This window comes from Falco cherrug, chromosome 4, assembly GCF_023634085.1.
Source record: "Falco cherrug isolate bFalChe1 chromosome 4, bFalChe1.pri, whole genome shotgun sequence".
NCBI classification, from domain to species: Eukaryota; Metazoa; Chordata; class Aves; order Falconiformes; family Falconidae; genus Falco; species Falco cherrug.
In genome coordinates this window covers 111,444,650-111,462,492 of record NC_073700.1, presented here as the reverse complement: position 1 = coordinate 111,462,492, position 17,843 = coordinate 111,444,650, and the positions used below count along the sequence as shown (strand labels likewise).

At 41.9% G+C, this 17,843-nt stretch overlaps 1 protein-coding gene across 2 annotated transcripts in view; it reads right to left on the bottom strand.

The window, feature by feature from the left end:
- Nucleotides 1-17,843, bottom strand: part of IGF2BP3 (insulin like growth factor 2 mRNA binding protein 3) — a 114,244-nt gene that overhangs the window by 3,115 nt on the left and 93,286 nt on the right. For both annotated transcript variants that reach the window (XM_055706603.1, XM_005445805.4), the window contains 4 exons: nt 9,849-9,968; nt 5,682-5,756; nt 1,889-2,020; nt 438-551 (listed from right to left, as the gene is read on the bottom strand). In XM_055706603.1, coding sequence (XP_055562578.1) covers nt 438-551; nt 1,889-2,020; nt 5,682-5,756; nt 9,849-9,968 — 441 coding nt within the window. The remainder of the gene's footprint in view (nt 1-437; nt 552-1,888; nt 2,021-5,681; nt 5,757-9,848; nt 9,969-17,843) is intronic.

Sequence of the window (17,843 nt, the reverse complement as noted above, 5' to 3'; positions counted from 1 at the left end):
AAGTGAGGGAAGGAATCTTGTGATCCTTTTCTTTATGATACTAAATCAGATCGAGTGATGTAGACATGTTGCATATACAGAACCTGGCAAGAACTGCACCCTATGAGATGGCTTGTACCTCCCTTCCATCTGAATTTCAGTCCAATCACAACTTGGGCTTTCTTTCGATTTGAAAGTTTTAGCAGTGCCAGAGCCTACATATATCAATGAGAGAATTCAGGGAGATTGTTTTACCTATGTAACAGTGCAATATCGTTATAAATCTCTCTCACTGGCATGAGGAAAGTTTATTGCAGCAAGACAACTAGAGGAGCCTGGCAAGCAGTGCTTTCTGTATCCTGAGTAAAAGTCTTCCATCCCTTGGCTCTGCACATGGATATAAAAGACAGACCGTGGAAGCATCAAGATAATACAGAAATTCATTCCAGTCCTCCTACCTGGCATGCATAGAAGTGACCAGTTATTTTCACAACCACCTGATCATTTTCATCAGGTGTCTGGTCACGAGGAACTACAACTTCTGCACTTGTCAAGTTTTGAAGCTCATTTACCTGTAAATAGATAGTAGAAGTCAGAAAATCCTACGCAAGCAAATATCCCACAGCCACCAAGCCTCAAAGATACTGCTGACCACAGAAACATCATTGTCTAAGTTCCCTTTAAAAGAAGAAACCCATTAACAAAAAGCATCTTTGTGCAGCAGCGTGCACTCTGCGGGATTAGCCTTTCGTGTCTCCAACATAAAAGTTAGCACCAACTTCTCTGCGTTTGTAGAAGCATTTTAAAGACTAAATACAACGCACAGAAGGTGTTAAATACATGATTTTAAAAAGCAAAGATATGCTGCAGTGTTTACAGTCGAGTTTACATGTTTAAGGTCAGAAAACTCATACAATGTGTAATGTAGGGAGGAAAAAAGTCAATTTATACATTTTTCCTTGAAGAATCTCCACAAGATGAAAAACTCCAAACTGAATGATGAGAAGTGTCCAAATCATTTTCAATAGCCTTTCAGCTTCCATAACGTTAAGTAGAGGTAAGGTTAGAGTTTTGACCCATTTAGACTCATTTTATTTTAGAAATGCATAGCATTATTTAATCAGTAACGTTTCAGATGAACAACTTTTCAGAGATGTTTGTCCTTAAACTTCTTACCACCACAAGTAAGAAAAGAGGCCACGTTGCCTCCTAACACTTAACTTCAAGACCCCATTGCACTCAAGGGTGGAGACCCAGGACTGAACCATCTCTGCAAATATCAGCTAGCTCCTGACTTACAACCACGTGAAAATACCAGAGTACCAGCCCCTTTCCAGGATTGAAAAAAATCTCAGTAACTTGATTTTACGCAACAAACTGAGCCTAAGAATTGTCATCAATTAAGTTGAAACAAAAACAAGTGTAGTTTTTTGTAATACTGAGGTCTAAACATGTCTTAATTTCCTACTAATTTAGAAATCATGCTTTCACTCAGTATTGGCCAGAAATGCTACCTCTGGATACACTGGATTTGATTTTAATTAAGTGAGATTAGCGAAATCTGGCATAAACTAAAGTTCACAGAAGCAGGTCTTGAGTGGGAATGTATTCATTCCAAATGGAAGAACTGGATTTCTATTAATAAAGCCCTGCAAGATCTGACTGGGACTACCAATTTTTGTTAGACAATTTTTTAGATTAAATAAATCATTCTATGAGATTCACTTCTCATGCCTCTACTCTAAAAGAAATGAAAGCTTAACAAGTACAGCTAAGAAAACAGCACCTGCTTTAACATAACTTCAAAGAATTAGCTATTACTTAGCAAAATGTTTAAGACATACACATATACACAATTAAATAAAGAACATAACTGAACAACGCTAAAAGATTTATTTCAGCTACTTACTGTTTTGCCTCCTTTACCAATAACTCTACCAGCAGCATAGGATGGCACTTTTATATGAGCCTCAAGTTTCACTTCTTCTTTAGGTCCAAAGAAATTCTCCTCTTTAAGTTTTCCATAGATTCTCCCTTGAGCCTGCAAAAATGCTTTCAGTTAGAGAATGCACTTATTGAAATCTAGTTAATTTCAAGAAATTCCAGACAGAAGAATTCCCAGTACACAACCCTGACCAAGTGTTTTCACCAATAAATAAAATAACTATTTTTCTTAAAAGAAGTCCTTGTACCAAACTAAGCAGCACTGCTGTCCAACTTTAAAGTTTGCATGACGAACCAGGGAATCATGGAGCAATTTAACAGAGTTCATCATTATTCTGCTTTTCAGTAGGAATACTGCTTTTAAAATAAACCATTGCACGTCTGTAGAGGTACAGAGTGGTCAAGAGAAGAACTGTCTGGCTGAAGCATTTTATTACACCCAGAAGCACAGAATGCAATTAATTGGCTCAGAAACCAATTATTTTAAGGATGTTAAAATAAAATAATAAAAAAAAAGCGCGCCACAACCCACCACCGCCACATCATGGGATAAAGACAGACTCCAGTTAGAGCAATCAGCTTACTTTTACAATCCATTACAACATATTGTGTAAAAATAAATAAATAAATCTGACTTTCCTCAATTTTCTAAAGTGAAAAATCAAACTGCCTAGATCTAAACAGTAAAATAGCACCATGGGAACAGTATTACTCCAACCAGCACACAGTTCTTTTCTGGGGAGCACGCAAATGCCAGGTAGCAAGAAGAATTGTCTGCTGAGACTAAGCTCGTGAATCTTGTTGATTTTTAAATACATTTATTTCCTTATTCCCTGCTGTTCATCAGGGAATTCTTGAGAGATGGTAACCAGGTCTTCTGCTCTGCATCTCCTAGAGGCATCAAAAGAACACTTCTCTTGAGATACTGAAGAGAGATGCTCTGTAAAGGCCATAGACCTAGGACCACAAAGCCTTTCCAGTTCAGATTCTTTATCACCTTCAAATCACACGCAAGAGCCCTGTCACCGTGTACACGCTATATCAAACCATCTTACAGGCCACCACTCCAACGGAATACGAGAACTCCAAAGATTGCATGATGTGATAATTACTTTAAATAGTGGCAACTTACTTTATCTTATTTCTAGCTCATGTCCTAAACCCCTACTCAAGTTCATTCCACTCTAGAATGGGTAAGATGAAAGACATTTTGTGACCTTGGAGCTGAAAATACTCAGTATTTGGTCTAAGTCAGACTCAGGTTGCGGGATCCTGTCACAGAGGACAAAAGCTACCAGCTTTTCCAGTGACACAAAAGACTACAAAAAAAGCTGTACAAAACCTCAATATAACTACCATATTCTGGCACCATCAAAAGCCTCAGAGAATCAGAGATCCCTGCTCCAGGAAAACACTTCAAAAGGGTTTGCCAAGAGCAGATAAAATACTGTTCCCAGCCATCATCTTTTGACACATTTTGACACTATTCCCAAATTTGTTAGAGACAGACAGTAGCCAGTGGAGCTCTTTTAATTTCAGTAGCAATGCTTTTCATGTGCATAACACCTTGACAGCCTGCACAGGCTGCAGGGCTCGGTGGGAGAGGTACTACAGCAAAAAAGCACACATTACTGCTGAGTTATAAAGCACGGGGGGATGCTGACTTTTTAAGAGATAGATGATGTATTTCCAACATCCCAAATCCTTCAGCTCTTGGAAGAGTCTTTAAGGTAGGGAAACAACCTAACTGGGCTGCAGCTCCTTCAGAGTAAAGTAGTGGCTGAAATGTGGTCCTACACTAGATTCCACTTTGCTTGCACGTGTCGCGGACCCCAAGGCAACATGATCCTTCCTGAACATTGGTGTCACAGGTCTGCCTAAACTCTAGGGAGCACTGCAGCAGAGGCGGGAACAGTGGCATATTCTCCTCCCTTCGCCTTGCTGATTAATAGCCCTGCATGCTGCAACATCCTCAGGCCACTGCAGCTGAGGAAGGAAGGGGTGCAAGCCACCGCAGCCACCATGGACACGAATCGCGAGCAGCAGAACACAACGTAGTAGGGAAAGGATGCCCATCTCACAGGCTCTGGGATGACACCACCTCTCTGAGAGCTGGTTACTCATTTGAGCAGCAGCTATTCCCTCTTCAAGTTGTTGTACACCCAGATGACGTTCCCTGTGCCTAACAAGCAATAGCCTATGCCCAAAGATAAAGACGACCCTTCTTCAACAGAGCTTAAGGACAGCATTAATGAAGCTTGGCCCTGACTGTAAGGCGTGCTTCAGGCCAACAGTGGTGGTAAAAGAAAGGACTGAACTTTGCCTCTGCCCACGTTGGTCAAGAGGGCATTGCTCAGAGTAGTAAGAGATACGAGGACTGGAGCTGAAGGAAGCCCCAGGAGAGAACCCCCCTCCTTCACAAGACCAGCACACAAAGGAGCATCATCTGTGCTAGTACATTGATCCCTCTTCGCAAGCAGAAGCCCAAGGGTAGAGAAGTGACTGACTGATGTGGTTTTAACCAGTGTGTGGGGTGCAGAAAAGGGAGACTTTCTCCTTGCATTATCCAGGCTGGGGAGAAGAGCTGGCAAAAGAGCTCTGTGGGGCTTCAAGTCTGTCTTAGGGAGGAAACCCAAGGACAAGCCTTTGCCTACGTGAGGCGTTAGGATAAGGGACACCCAAATCTACTTTGGCCTGATACTCTTTGAGGGCAAGTTCACCAATATCTGACGGAAAAAAAAGGTAACCAGAATCTAAAATCCTGATCCCAGATCGCAAGAGCATGCCATCTGTGGAATAGGCCATGAGGCCAAGCCCACATGCACACAGAAAACCTCAAGGAGGCAGAGCTTCTAAATTATGCTTTGCCTTCAATACCTTTCTCAAACGTATATGGTAGCTGAGCAATAATTCCAAGTGCGTCTAAGTTCACTGTTACCACTGCAAAATACCTGCCCTGATACTTCTCCAAAACTCCTAAAGGCATTAATGAAACTGATTCTAGATATGCCTGAAGTTTGTACGCCACCTTCTTGCAAGATGCCCCGAAGCAAAAACACAAAGACAAAAACGAGAACAGGCAAGAGAACGATGCCAAGACACAAACGCTCAAGTGATTTTCTACCTGCTCTGGGCCTCATCTGTAACGAGGCCAGGTTGCTGCGCTGAGCTGCCTGCATCACTCCTAACGCAGTCAACTCCTTTTGGGGTAACTAGATTTATCCTTTGGCACTTAAGGCAGAAGGCTGCTCCAGAGCTCAATTTGAACAGAAATGGGATAAACAGGTTGACTATCTCCTTGTAGTTGTAGTGGAAATACAATTAGAAACCTTGCATTTATCTGTACAGCTACCCAAAAAGCATTTTCTAGTTGGCGCACAACAGCAACCTGGGAAGACTCAGTCTCTCGTCTTGTCAGCTTTGTTATTTCAACACAATAAACTGTTGCATGTAATAAGGCAAGCCAGAAACACTGCACTACTGTGCTTGTAGATAAAAGGGAAAGTCAGGAATGTAGTATGGCCATATTTTCATGCTACACTTGATTCTAACTTACATGAAACTCGCACCAGTTTTCAGGTGACCAGACACGGCCTCCGATAGTATTACTCCTATTCGTATGAGATACCTTTCAGCAAAAACCAAGCGTTTACTAAAATTCTGAATAAAATGGTGCTTGGAACCAAGTGTTTTGTTTTCAGTATTGTTCCTTACAGTCCAAAGGCCACTACGCACTGACAAGTTTTTATGTATTGTACCTTGAACTGAGCTTCTGGTGGTCCAGTGATGATAACCATTCTCAGCTTGGCATCTGGTCCTTCAGCAGGGGCAATCTGGAACGGATAAACATAGCTTTTTGGTAGCTGTCTTTTGAAGGAATAGTTTAAAGCCACCTCCTCCCCGTTTCAATCTCACATTCTGTTCAAGAGTGAAAAATTATTCGTTACAGCAGCAGCATTACACTTCAGTCATGACGGGGCTGTTCTCTTTAAAGTGCATTAATTAGCTATAATGAAATACGGAGAAATTGGCTAAGCCATAAGCAAATTTACTTCTGAAAATTCAAGGCATAGCTATTCAGCCACATATGGCAAAATCCCACAAGCCGTTTTCATGTGGCTGAGTGATGCAAGTCATGTAGCCTTTAAAAAGACAAGAATGGTTAAGACAGAGATTCTCATCCCTACCCGCTAACTTAAATAGTCTTTCTAACAAGTTTTGCTCATTGGCAAAAGTTTGCGTCCATCCCCCTGAGAACACGAGATCGCTTTACTGTTGTAACTAACACAGATCCAAAACCTTCCTCTATACTGGACAATGAGTTAGCAGTTTCCACGGGGCTTGTATCTACAGACACTTACTTGTGTGACCCAAATAAAAATTAAGCTCCACCAGACCAGAGACAGAGATGCCTGTAGGGTCTTTAGCAGTTCATGTCACCACAAAAGTAAGATTTCTGTGGGTGTTGTTCTCAGACTCCAGTGGCATTAAATAATTCAAACTAGCCTCTGACATTCTGGATTAATCTTTTGTTTATCACAACTGACATTTCCATTGTTGCATCTAGTATTACATAGCTGCTGTTGAATGGGCAATATATTAAACACTACAGGATTTCATCTTAGCTGTTGGCATAGGGATGTTATTCATATTTAACAGCTGTAGCTTATTTCAGACAAGTTACCAGTCACCATGCATCATTTTCACTGAAGAATTTTGCTTACGGAAGTTTATGTAATTGTTCATATTGTAACCTAAGATGGAGAAGACATTATATACCAGTTATCTGGTTTGCGTATTTATTTTTCATAGGATTTCTGCATTCCAGTTGGCTATATCTAAAAATACACATTCTTTTTACAGCCATACGTTCACATGACATGACATTGTGGTAAGGGCAAGCACAGACTAGATCAATTCATTCTTTGAAACACAGGTATTTTAGAGGGACAAATTTCTGAGGCACATTTGGAGGCAGCTGGCTGAACGGAGCTCAGCTTAATTGCCATTCAATTAAAATGGACATTGTAACTTGCCTCTCTGTCTCCTCATGCTTTCTTAGTGAACGCCATCACTTTTACTGACATTTTAGGAAAAATATTTTCCATCAAGCTTTAGTTACATCTTACATGTGTTTAAGTGTTCTGGGACATCTCTTGCTTTGCTTTTATCTCGGAATGTCCTGTTCTCAGCAGCTGGAGTAAAATGTGGCTGAGGGCTGTGAAAGAAACTAACATTTCTGTGGCCGAAGGGGCAACCTAGGAGACTTCAGTGTTAATTTTGCCTGTCTGCTCTTGGAAAGAGAACTTACGTACATACAAATAGTATCTAAGCGGTGATTTTTGACCTCCGAGAGAAGTGGCTTCACATTGGTTGTTTTCCAGTTACTAATCTTCCATACGCCAAATCACAACCTGACAACTTCATACACCCAAACCTACAACACTCATTCCAACTCCTTCAGAGACAGGAAGGGCTCCTCCGGGAATAAGCTATAACCAAGAAGATGCCAATGGTGCCCAACAGGTCCCAGCACTGTAGCACAGGGTGGGCAGCAGACAGCCCAGAAATCTCTGCCTGGCTGCTCTGCTGATGAATTCTGTCTGCTGGAGTCCCACGCCGAGCTTGTACTGCCCAGCAATGATCCCCGGCACAGGGACACAACCTGAGCTCATCCACAGCCACGTGCACCTCTGAAGCGATGGGCTGGACACGGCAGCCTTACGCAGAACCCTGATGCATCCGCAGTTTATTTAGTCTTACTTCATGGCTAACTAGTTTCATCAGACGTACAAAGCTCGACACGAGCACAGAGATGATGCACGGGGATGTAAAATGTTTTCACGTGTAACAATCTACAGCACAACTCAAAACAAGTGCAGTGTCATGCACAAAGACTTACTTCCTCCACAAAGTACGATTACTACAGTTCGGCAAGTTAAAAGTTACTCAAGAATCACTCCCTCCAACTCTTAGCTAAAAGCACGGATTCCTTGATGATTCACAATTTATTATTTTGTTCAAAAGTTATGATACAGGGCAGATGGTCAATAGGATGGAAATTTAGAAGTTCTGCATAAATTACTACTAACTGCCATATTTAACGCTTCCGCACAGAAGCAAGCATGCTGCTCCATATTGTTCTAGCAGATTACAGATGAAGTTACGTTTTTATTTTAATTGATAAGCATACATGCAACTTCCCAATATAGCAAGCATACCCTGTATCTGTACAGTTCTCAAGATTTAATCTTATTTCCACAAAGATTATTTTATTCCTACTGAAGGAACAAAAGACCAGAGCTTTAGCAAACTTTTAACTGAATTTCAATTAATACAGATATGTTAAATGTGTTGGGTAGAGGGGTGCCAGCCAGTAGAAGAAGCCTGAGGCTACTGTTACCCAGATGCGTGAGAAACACGGGAAACTCCCTTTCCATTACACTGTCTTCCAAGGGCCAACTAAAGAACTAGTTTGAACGGGTTCTTGGAAGTCCAGGTTCTTTCATATTTCTCTCTCCATCTAGCAGTACCTTCCAAACACCACTAATCTCAAACGATGGGAATGGAGACAGAAAGAGGAAATACGTGTGCTACATCACACCTCTCCATGCAAGACAGATTTGATAAAGAAAAAAAAAAAAAAAACAACACCTCCCACTTTCTTCTATTCCAATTTCCCCCCTAAAAATATGATTAGTGCTCTACTAATGTAGACCATCTGGGTAGTGTAACAACTATTTAATGTACTGCTTGATAAAGGACGGAATTGGGCAGCACGCCAGTAAATGGACTGGCACGTAAATGGATTGGCATTCAGCAAACCACACGCAAGGCTCATTCATCAGGGCTCCCCAATTTTTTAGCTCTGCACACTTAGATGAGCACCTTCCAAGCCAAGCCCAGCCGCACCGGCTTCACCAAGCTCAACTCAGCACAGCCAGCGCCTGCCCCTCTGCCCTGATCTTTGGCACATCCCTGCCACAGCACTCACTAAACAGGCCACAACTCCCGAGCAAAAAGAGAACTCGGAAGAAAACATTCGCTTAATCCATGCAGGAAAATGTCAATCTAACAGCACGTAACAAAGCTACATACTGTAATTTTTTAATAACTTTTTTCTTTTTTTGATTTAGGCCAAAACACTATCTTTACAGCGCAGAATAGCAATTTACAAGAAAAAAGCTCCAGCATTTTTAGAGAAGATACTTGTGGTTTCAACAGCATTAGCAGCAGAAACCCAAGGCCTTCCTACAACTGCAACTGGTGCTAACCTCTCTATACACAGCCAAGGAGGATTTCAACCAAACTGACTAAAATTCTACCTTAAGCTTCCATTAGGACAACCTCAGCAAACCATCTTGTTCTTAGCTGCACTGAGGCAGTCAGCACGCAAACAGCTGGCTGGTAAAGCAGGGTGCCACAGTAAATGGGATAGTAAAGAACTGACTGACCCCAGGAGCTTGGAGTACATGGGTGATTTTAAAACACGACCACTGAGGTGTGGAGACAGCGCAGACCAATCCAACTGGAGCAAAGCAAGAATGGCCGCAGCAGTAGGAGACTTCACCTGTGATGCTGTTTTTAGAAGGGGAATTTACCTCACCAATTTTGATTTTACCAAAAGCAACGAGAAAGCCTTTAAGCACTGCATCATTAAGATGTAAGCCTGTTTCTAAGAAATTGAGACCACCAAAGTAGTTTTCGTTGCAGCTTATATTTCACACCTCAGGAGACATTTGAAAACATGCTTCTAATTATCTTGTCTCAAGGAAGATTAAAAGATGATTTATAAACAAATGTACCATTTATCACATCACATTCTAAGCACGGAGTGGGGGAGGACATTCATGAAAACACTGCTTGTGCAAACTTGCTGAAAGTGTCACATAGAATAGACAGAAAGTTAGTCAGTATAATAATACCTTAATAGATGCGCCTGCAAAACGAGAAAGTTGTTTGATGTGCTGTCCCTGCTTGCCAATAATAGCTCCAACTGCCAAGGCTGGGATGAACAGATGAACAGTCTCAGACTCGGGCTGTTGCTGTGGGGAAGAAGGAAATATGCAGTGAATGTTTTTGAACATTACGAATCAGACTGACAGGAAAACGGGTATGGAACAGGCATGCATGGAAATGAGGGGGAATCTTACAATGCCCTGTGATGTCTGAGTATTAAGGGTCTGACTTTTTCTGGAATCACAAAATTCACGGAACATGAAAGAACAGTTTGAGCCAAAAGAGGATTCCATAGGTTTTTTTTATAAGATACTTGGCAATTTTAATGCTTAGAGTTTAAGAAAAAAAAAAAACCAAAAACAAACATACGATTCAGGTGCAGCTTCTTTGCAAGGCTTTCGTTCTTACCTGTCACTGTCTGGATTCTCTTCCACATGCAAGACTGCAGATGAGGCTCCTACAAGCAGAGGGACTACAGACCGAGCAGGCAAACTCTTTCTAGTTTTCCTAGTTATTTTTTTAATTTTAGATTGTGCTGAGAGCAGCACAAAAAGCCTCAGAGTTACATATATGCTACAATTTCCTTTGCGTGGGAGTGATCTGGAATGATAGCCAGCTTGAAAACTGCCAGCAATTCCTCCTGTGTAACATTATGCAACAGTTGGAGCCTTGGCAGCAGGCCCCACGCAGGCTAGTAAATTAAACACCAGATTAGGCGTTCTTAAAAGCTCGAGGACCCTAACATCGCGCCCACTGGGTATCAGGCACCGCTGCAGCTTCCTATTGCCTTCAAGCAGACGCCCCAGCTGGAGAGCACAACGTAACACTTGAGATCCTCTCTACGTGCTGCACAGCAATGATCGAACCGCGGGGTTACACATGACACAAGCTATAACTATTTTACCAGCCTCAGCAGAGGTCGTCTTGGACTAACAGAGCACCACCGAGGACCCACTACACCACCGTACCGTTAAGCCATCCATTTACGTCAGGGTTACTTCTTAAAAGCATTTCACACAAGCCTTTTCTTTGAACTAGGAGGTATTTCACACCCACCCACCCATTTCTTCCTCTGCGTAGCCCTCACGTACTTTCAAGATTTGTTTTGCTCATCCTCAACAGGACAAAGCCAACAAGCCCCTCTCCCACAAGGGTACTTGAAGACAACACAGCCATCCTCATCCTCACTTTCTCAGTGCCCACCACGCAGACCAGTCAGAGAACATGGGACAACCGTGCTCATTTAGCTTTGCTCACTTACGTATTTTGGTAGGGATACAGACCCACAATCCAGAAGGTCACCAGAGCAACTTTTTCTGTGATATTTTCAGAAAAAGATACCCTATATGTAATGCAAAGCAAAAAGCAGCTGCAATACTAAAAATAAAGATATCTCCACTTAGGTTTAAGTTTCAGTGACTTCTTTCAAGGAGAAGCAAAGTCCCAGTGCATTAACCATAAACAAATCAGAACGAAATGCTTGTTTCCAAGTTTTACCATTTTATTTTTGGTAAACACAAGTCAACTGTAACCCCAGGGGAAGCAAATTCCAGGCACAGCTCCACGTATCAGGTGAAGAACCCCCAAAATAGGATATTCAGAATAGAAACCCATTCTGCCAGTCACTTTAGGTGATCACAACAGTTGCACAGTTTACCCTGTGTTTTCACATGTACAAGTCATCAGGATTCACAGGTTATGCTGTTTCTGTTGGTTCAAGCCCACGTTTTCCCTGGACACAGGTTGCAGCCCTCCACACCCAGCCTCCCTGCTGCCCTGTGTGCTTCGTGGCCAGCAGGATCGCAGATCCAGCTGATTTTTAAGGGCAGGCAGTGGGTCCCTAACCCAAATAATCAGAGCACCTCACAAGTGGCAGTCCTGGAACAAGGGAGGAAGCAACAACGATTAGGTCAGGGCATGGGAAAAGGTGGGAGCACCCCTTTTAATCTGCCAACAGATCAGTTTAAAACAATCTCAAAGTTACGCCCTGAAACTACACATTTGTAATGAAAGATACCAGTCACTTCACTGTATATGTTAAACCACTTTCCAGAAGATTACTCATTTTCTCCTCCTATTATTACAAACATCCTGTGAGTGGAGTCACAGTAAGCCCTTTTATATGTTCACTATGAACGCAACAAGACTTCCAGTAATTCGGAAATGCTACTGGAGGTACTTGGTTGATCCCACTGCTTCAGAAAAATGTTCCTAAATGGATACACATTCATGAGGCATTTGGTTTTTCCCTGGTTTTGTTGCAAGTACCCATACTAACTGTACTGGGTGTAGAGGCATCTCTCCAATCCAGGTGCAGACAGCTCAGCCCCCCCTTGCTTGCTCATCTCCTTGACCCCTACTTTCAGCTGTCCACACATGCTCCAGCTCCTGCAAACTTCCACTGCCAAAGTTTTTCCCTCCCACATGCAACTCCAGCCACCCTCTTCCAGCTAAACTTTGAGCTAACACACACGAACCTTCCAGCTAATTCATACAGCGCTGCTATAAATCAAACATGTAACTTGACGTGGTTGTCAAGAATTTACACAGCTTCACCTAAACCCACCTCCAGATACATTTATCTACCATAATACCAAATCAAACTTCATTACTTTTGTTTGCAGATATTTCCTGCCTTCCCTCTGCTGCCCATCTGCCTGCAGCAGTTTTCCCCTCTTCTTCCCAAAGCTTGATTTCAAGCCACTCTCTTGGCTAGATTCAATTCACCACTGAAATTCCTTTCTGCTGCCTCACCCTTAAACCTGAAACATGGGCAGCAAAAGCAATGAAAGACACAAGATGTACATGTGTCTTTCCAACTGTACAGTCAGCTCACCAGCACACCCTCCCCACTCCTCCTCCTAATTTTGACTTGCAGATACATTTTGACTTCTTTCTTCCTAAAAGGACTTATTCTTTTTGCACGAGCAAGTGAGGTTTTTAACATTACATTTCCATTTTGTTGTAATATTACAAAATGTAATATGTTTAAGGAACAGTGGAGAATCTGTCAATACTGAACTGTTTATACGTTGTCATTTTTTGAATTCTTGTCTGCAGAAGCACATTGGCACATACATATAACCAAATTTATCTCCAGTATAACATCACACAGGATTTGGAGAAATTATGTCCGTTTCCTTACCCACACTGATTTTTAACCACTCAAAAAACCCATACTGTTCAATTTGTTTTAAAGAACAAACATCAAAAAAACAGCTCTTTTTTTTTATTTTTCCTCCTGGCAGAAATCAAGTCTAGCTAAGGCTTTTAAGAGAGTATCATAACACCAAGTTCAATTTATTATCTGTCCACCTCCTTACCCACAATAATTTTAAAATCCTTTTGTATTTACTGGAAGACTATCCTCCAAAAGAAACACATCAAAATGTAATGCAATGACTACACCACCCATCAATCTTACAGATGCTTCTGGGGATCTTAGGATGGAAGAAAATCAACTATAATTTAATCTTCCCCATGCCATGCCACATAAGTCATAGAGCTTTCCAGGAACTTCTAGCATGAGTTATATCAGAATTAGATTCCTAGATCTTAAACATATGTTAGAAGCACTAAATTTAGGGAACTAATTTCCCACTGTGCGGAATCTGAGCTTCAATGTTCACTCCTTTAACAAGGCCAAGTTTGCTTAAGCATATACTTCAAATTTAAGAACTAAAATATATGTGCGTGTGTATATATATATCTCTGAGAATATCTGTCTGTAGCGACTCTAAAGAACATCCTGCAGTTCATCTTTTTTACTTCATAATTTTATATACTGTTGAGGCCCTTAAATTTGAATACTTTTCAGTCTAAGTGTTAAAGTAGTGCGCATTTGTTACTGAAGTTGTAAAGTTCATTAAGTCATAGAATTAATCATCAACTTTTTTTTGACAACAGTAAGGTCTCCTGTACATGGTTAATTCCATGCAAGTTTCTCCTCTTCCCCATTCACTAATTCCATGCCCCCTAAGAAAATAGTTTATTCAAGACCTGCCTAGTCCTGGGAACTGACAAGTGGGGGGGGGGGGGGGGGGGGGGAATCTTTTAAAATAGTAACCTAGGTTCTCCAAGATGTATGGCCCATACATCCATCCTAATTCGTGAGTAACTGTCTCAGGTCTGCGATGCACAGACCGCCTCTCCTGCCCTAGCAATATTTGTGGGACGGGCTCAGGACCGGTCCCCCCTAAGGCTGAACAGCTTCAAGCAGTATAAAGCAAGCTGCGTGTACTTGTGGGTGGTGGGACAGGAGACCCGCACACACTTGAGGACTATGGCTTTGGGGAGAGAAATCAGTCTCGCATAGCTGGGGCACACAGGTAGACAACACCAGGCTGTTCACTCAGATGGAGAACTTAGGTTTTTTAGAATAAAACAAAAACAACAACAAACAAAACAAAAAACAAACCCACACCAAACCAAGAGCTCCAGAAACCAAGATCTGTTAGTTCTAAGAAACAGATTCTTCAAGAGCATGGTGGCCAGAAACAATTAACAGTTCATAAACAGCTGATAATATTTGCTTTGTTTCTAAATCAGTATGCTTTAGATACAAAACAGGCTTGATAAGGAATTTTCATCTATATCCAGCACATTTAACTAATGAAAACAATTTTAAATGCTGGTTTTGTTCATTAATTGGATTCCAATTTCCATCCAAATGTAGCCTGATGAAAATCAGAAGTGAAAATTAATCAAACAAATAAGAAAAGCACCATTCATCATTTTTAACAGAAAATGCAAAAAAAACCACATTAACCAAAGCAAATGGTAACTGCCTACTTGTTTAAATAGAAAGACACACTCACTATGTTAGCAAAGGGTAGCAGGGGTGGTACAGACTACACTAAGGCTTTCAGAAAGGTAACTAAGTACAGATGTAAAACTAAGTCAACTTAAATCAGATTTCCTGCTTGCTCATTTAAATCATAATTGAAAAGTGATTAACACAGAGATGTAAATTAATCTACCCCACCGGATGAAGCTAAGCAACTGTTTCTGCATACCAGTAGCTCTAATATTTTAGACTAGTCCAACTTTTTGTCCTGGAGCAGCTTGGATACACTTCCTTCCAGACCTCCTGCAAGTCCCTGAACACCAGCCATCTGTCCCTAGCCTTACAGCCCATACCAGCTATTCCTTATCTTAAAAAAAAATATTTCTTTTTTTAATTCCCACCACCTCCATTCAAAATTTAGCCTAATCTGCTCCTAAATCCTGTAATCCCTGGCTGCTTCCCCATTCCACCGGGCTTGACTGGAGCTCTTGCACTGCAGGTACCATCAGGACGGTCCCCTTCATTCCAGCCAGACTCTGTAGCCCTACAGAAGATTTTTCCAGGAGAATCATTTCTCTGCTGCCATCCTTACCACATTATGTAGTTTACTCCTAGCAAACTAGCTTAGCAGAGCAGTCATTTCTTAGTTTCCAGACACTGTTCCCCTTCTTGGTATACTGCTCCACAGCAGAGCTAGAAGCTGAGGACTCTCAGCCAAGAAAATCTGCAGATTCACTCTTCCTCCTGCAACTCTTGCTTGCAGAGCTAGGAAAAAAAATCTGTAAAGCCCTACAGGCTACCCTTGGGATAAGCTTACTGTAATACTTCTGCCAAGGCCTGGCGTATCAGTCCTACAAACTGCCCGAAATCCCACACGAGGAGGACAGCTTTTCCCTTACCTGACAGACCATCAGAAAGACAAGCACGCCTCCTCATCTTGCACTTTCATAACAGCCAAAGTACGGCCAGGCAAGGATGAAAACTCAGAAAAATAAAGCTATGATTCTTCAGATAGATGGTGGTAGGTAGAAAAGTCGGTCCCAAACCACCAGAGCTGGGGGAGTGGACATTGTATTTGGGGAATAGTATTTTAAAAAAACAAACAAAGAGACCCACAAAACCAAAGCCACCAAAACCTAAACGTCACCCCAAAAAAAACCCTGGAGTTTCGCCTCCTTGGTTCTTCCTCAGAATGAACTTCCTGCTCTTGCTTTCAGCTGACACTGCTGCTGGTCCATCGACACCTCCCTTAGTCAGTAGGAGCGTGATCCCACCCATGGCAGGGGTAGCAAGGTTTGTTATTGTGCCCCTCATGTTGAGCATCAATCTCAATCTTTTTCTGCAAGCCTGCCAACAGCACAAAAATTTTTCCAGTCATGTCTTCATGGACCACTTGCTCCATCAAATGTGTGTGGTTGGTAAATCCATGGCAACGTTTGGGATAAGGTTGAAAATCTTCAGAAATACTGTATCCACTGAAGTAAACAGGATTTTGTGCCAGACATCAATGGGAGCAGAAACAGATCTTTGCTGGTTTCTAAACCCATTATGCATCTCCACTACATGTTTTCATTTACTCTAAACGTGTTGTAAGTGAATTACCTTAGGATGAGACATTTATTTTAAGTCACAAAGTCGCGTTATCCATTTCTAGCCAGCTAGAAATGTTCTTTAAGCTATGAGGGAAAGAATTAAAAATTATTTTAAGACTGCACAGAACAGTCTTGCAGCCAATGTTTGGCTGCCACCTAGGCTAGTGGATTATTGGTGTTTTTTGGTTTTGAATAGTAAACAAATCCGCTTTGTCAAGTAAAAAAAAATACAACCAGTAGATAACTGCATTATAAAGTTGTCTTTTGCCATTCTCCCCCTTCCTAACTGATAACTCACTTGGTCTTCAGAATACCCTAAGCTTTGTCAGGAAGCGAGGCATCGTTTTATTGAAACTCTCTACAAGACCCAAAGCCAAGATCTAAACCATGTTTTTGCAACACACTGTGAAGAGTTATCCTGGCCTACAGCACTACTAAATGCTTTTATTTATTTGGTAATAAAAAATTGCAGCAAGGGGAAAACAACATTAAGTCAAGTATCCTTGAAGACATTCCAGCAGGATTCAATGCATTAACAAAAAAAGCTTTTGACACCAGTGGAAGAAATCCTAGTGTGCTCATTTTCCAACACTAAAAAGTTCAAACCTTTGCTGGAAACAAGAGGCTCACTAAGGAAAACTTATTTAAAGTCTTTGTAGGATAGGTCTAACATGGTCCACAGTTTTACAACATCCTTGCAAATACCTCTTAGGTCATAGTCTTGTACATCAGCTCAAACGGTGCTGCAAGTGTACGTTAACCAACTGAAGCCTGAGCTCCTTGCCACCCTCCAAGCTTTTCCAGGTTTATTTAGAACAGATTTAAGCCCATGCTGTGAGTCTAAAAACTTTCCGCCGTGTTCATTACCTGAAAAGCCAGGCTACGCTCAGGAAGTAACAGGTTCTTCACTGCTGAATTCAGTCAGTCAAGAGCTAGCAAAACATATAAAAGCAGCAACGTGTATTTTTAACTTCTCTCCAGACATCCTGAAGTATCACCCATTTTCCCATGCACAAACTGTACTGCCTTCATCCACCCAGGGCTTCATCTTCATAGGAACCCCTGACTGATGCAGGAGGGGTTTCCAAGCACAAGGAACTTCCCCACAGCAGCTGCAACATCAGGCTTGCAGCAACCTTCTAGTATGGCCAGGACCTCCACCACCCCCTTCTACCATCCAGATCTCTCAAGCTCGCTCCCCTTACCCCGCAAACATTACTGCTGCGTCATCTAAGAAACACTTGGGTCGCCTGATGAACCAAGAGCATGACCCCTTCTGAAGCAATCGGCCTGGGCAAGGCCACGCAGTGCTGCCTTCTCTCCCCATCAGTGCTGGACACCCAGAAAGTATGCCGTGCAGGTGGGAGCCCCGTGTCCAGCTAGCTGAGCTGGCCCACTTCTCTGGATTGAAAACCCAAGCAATAACCCCTGTTTCATTTCCAGTTTAAATACCACTGCATTTCAACACCTTAAACTCAAACACAGCTGGTTATTACACAACGGTCAGTACCCCAAGTGAGATACTATTGAAACCATCTCACTTAGTACTACTCACTCCACTTCTTGGCCCTCAACTTGAGTAC